This window comes from Acomys russatus, chromosome 20, assembly GCF_903995435.1.
Source record: "Acomys russatus chromosome 20, mAcoRus1.1, whole genome shotgun sequence".
In the NCBI taxonomy this organism is placed as follows: Eukaryota; Metazoa; Chordata; class Mammalia; order Rodentia; family Muridae; genus Acomys; species Acomys russatus.
In genome coordinates this window covers 34,363,184-34,366,458 of record NC_067156.1, presented here as the reverse complement: position 1 = coordinate 34,366,458, position 3,275 = coordinate 34,363,184, and the positions used below count along the sequence as shown (strand labels likewise).

Sequence of the window (3,275 nt, the reverse complement as noted above, 5' to 3'; positions counted from 1 at the left end):
TTTCAGATCTCTTGGTACTGACTCAGTAGAGCAATTGTCAGTCATCTTTGGGATATTTGCATCCTGTTTGTATTTGGGTTTGTGACCAAAAGGTCTCCCTTGTCTCTGGCACCCTTGTAAAACTCACAAAAGTCTGATAGTTTTGTTTCTTGGTTGTCTGCCATGTCTTTCGTAGACTCTTATAATATGGTCTTTTTGAGGTTTCTTTTTTTCCCTTAGTTTGAACAACAGTTTTGCTTTAAATGTTTTGACTAACAATTAATATTCTGCTTTGCTATTTTCTTTTTTTTTTAGACTGAAAAGAAACATTGATACTCAAGTAAACGCTCCCTTTTCTGCTCCACCAGTCTGCCATGGGTGTTGGGAAGTCTAAACTCGATAACTGCCCTCTCTCTTGGCATAAAAGACACAGTGTGGGTGAAGACCATGGGTGCCAGGAGACAGAAGACAAGAGCTCTGAAGATGTGTCCTTGTGTGGTTTCATGGAGCACAGCAATGGAGCAGGGCAGCCAACAGGAGAGCAGGAGGGAGCTGCGGCACAAGGGGAGATACCTGAGGAGGACGCTGAAGAAGAGTTCCTCAAATTCGTGATACTGCACGCAGAAGATGACACAGATGAGGCCCTCAGGGTCCAGAATCTACTACAAAATGACTTTGGCATCAGGCCTGGAATAATTTTCGCCGAGATGCCGTGCGGGAGACTGCATTTGCAGAATCTCGATGATGCGGTGAATGGGTCTGCATGGACGATCTTGTTACTGACTGAGAACTTTTTAAGAGACACCTGGTGCAACTTCCAGTTCTACACCTCCCTGATGAATTCTGTGAACAGACAACACAAGTACAACTCCGTCATACCCATGCGGCCCCTGAACAGCCCTCTTTCTAGGGAAAGGACTCCCTTGGCGCTACAAACCATCAATGCCTTAGAGGAAGAAAGCCAAGGCTTTTCTACACAAGTGGAGAGAATTTTCCAGGAATCTGTGTATGCGAGGCAACAGAGTGTATGGAAAGAGACACGAAATGTGATGCGTAGACAGTGTATTGCCTGAGATGAAGCATATACCCGCTGGCTCCTGTTTTGTAAACAAAATGATTCATCTTCACTTAAGAAAGCAGTTTCTAAGAAATGCTCAGATGTGAGGGAATCTGCTTCCAAGAAGTCTGTGGAGTACAAGAAAGGTACATTTCTACAGGCCTAGGATTGTGGTGCTTTCTGATGATAAACTCAAGATGAGGAGAGCTTCTAACACTTTTCTTACAATTTTCACAGTTCATGAATATTCTTAACTCATTTCTTGTGTTGAACCATAAACTGGCATGTGGGGACAGACATTTTCAAAATACGATATGGAAAATTCTCAAAAGACATGAAGAAAATGACTCTGACCCCAAGAGGCCAGACCACCTTCCTTCCTGCTTCTCTCATGCATATTAGTTACCACAAAGCATCCTGGCACTGTCACCCAGAAACATGGGTAGGCAGAATGGGACAAATGCACTGTCGATGCACATGAGAAGGGGATCAGAAGTAGATGTCAGAGCTGGGCGGTGGAGGTGTACGCCTTTGATTCCAGTACTTAGGAGGCAAAGGCAGGTGGATCTCTCAGAGTTTGGGGTTACTCTGGTCTACAAGGCAAGTTCCAGTGCAGCCAGGGCTACACAGAGAAACCTGTCTTAAAAAACAAAAGCAAAAAAGTGGCTGTCAGAATGGTCAGGGTTTTGGAATAAACCAGCCACATGTGGTTTTGTTTCTGCTGGAATTTGGAACCAGTTCCCACCTCAAAATTGCAATTCTCTTGAGAGTATGGTAGCTAGAGACTCTGTGGAGGAGCTAGGGACCTTGTTAGCTGTCTTCTGTGACCAGGGCTTTATTCAAAGAACTTGTGAAAAGTATGTGATTCACCAGCTGTACGCCTTTAAAATCAATAGCTTCTCATGTTAGTCTTTAGAAATGTCCCTTGTACAGTGTTTAATTCAGGGAATATTTCTTACCTAGGGTGGTCTGATTGTGTGTGGGGGGGTGGGGGGGTGTGGGTGTGTGCACGCACATGCACGCACACATGCGTGTGCGTGTTTTTATGGATTGGTTCTGAAGACTTGAGGTAGAAGCAGAGAATGTATTTTTACCACCTTCTCTTTCAGGGGCTCATGTATATAACAAGCCAGGGAGGCCCACACAGACCTATACTTTCCCCTCATAGAACTTAAGCCCATTTGAAGCAGCGAGAACAAGTACAGATTGGGCATGTGGCTAAGGGTGAGTCATGTCAAATAAAGAGAAAGCGCCCGTTGGGGGCCAGGAGACCTACTTGCAGTCCAATCTCTGCTACAGAGGATGAATGTGCCAGTGGACAGCTGTTCTCTTTTGTCTGTGAAATAAAAGGGTTGGACTGATGGAACTCTAAAGCCTTTTGTCCTCTCCTAGGATGGGAAAAAACTGAAGACAAAAAGTAGTAAGCAAAGCCTTACATTTTTATGAGGTGATACATAGTATAATCATTGCAGAACACATAATGCATGCTTATAATGAACAGATATTTTTGTGTATTTGCATCATCATTGATATTTAATGCGGTCATAGGAAAGAATTACTAAACATACTTCCTCTGGTTTTTGGGTTTGGTTTTGTATAGGGTCTCAGTATGTAGCCCTGGCTGGCTTGAAACTTGCTCTGTAGACCAGGTTGGCATCAAATTCACAGATCCACCTACCTCTGCCCTGAACAGTGCTGGGATTAAAGGTATGCTCCACCACACCCAGCTACTCAGGTTTTTTAAAGCTATGTATTTTTATAGGAACCTGTGAACAAAGATCTTTCTCCTAGTTTGGGTGTCCTCCGATTCTCGCTTCTCTGAATCCCAGGCTGCTACTGTTCATTTCCTTACAGCCACAAGCGACTGTGACCCAAAAGGGTCCCACAAGTCAGTTAGATCTTGTGTTCAAGTCCCAGGATAGGTAATTGCTTTCATGCTGTTTTTTCAACCTTCTGTGTCATGGTAACTTACTACTTACTTTTTAGTTTTAGTTAGTATCTCTTTATTTTTATTATTATTATTATTATCATCATCGTCGTCGTCATCGTCATCATCATCACCACAGTGTTTTCTATATCTCAAGTGTCATGTAATAAGAAAACATTAGCCACCTGCCCTTCACATACCTGCCAAACTCAAATTAATACTGGATGGCATTTCTTAAATAAATGTTTTTATTCTTTATGGTTAACTAAACATCATTCTCATTTCCAGTGAAGCCTATGGAAAAGTGTTCTG

At 42.9% G+C, this 3,275-nt stretch overlaps 1 protein-coding gene across 1 annotated transcript; it reads left to right on the top strand.

Moving 5' to 3' along the window:
* Window positions 1-293: 293 nt before the first annotated feature.
* Window positions 294-1,087, top strand: Ticam2 (TIR domain containing adaptor molecule 2). The gene has a single exon (XM_051163034.1). The coding sequence runs from the start codon at window positions 354-356 to the stop codon at window positions 1,050-1,052; it is 699 nt and encodes a 232-aa protein (XP_051018991.1). The 5' UTR covers window positions 294-353; the 3' UTR covers window positions 1,053-1,087.
* The last annotated feature ends 2,188 nt before the right edge of the window (window positions 1,088-3,275 follow it).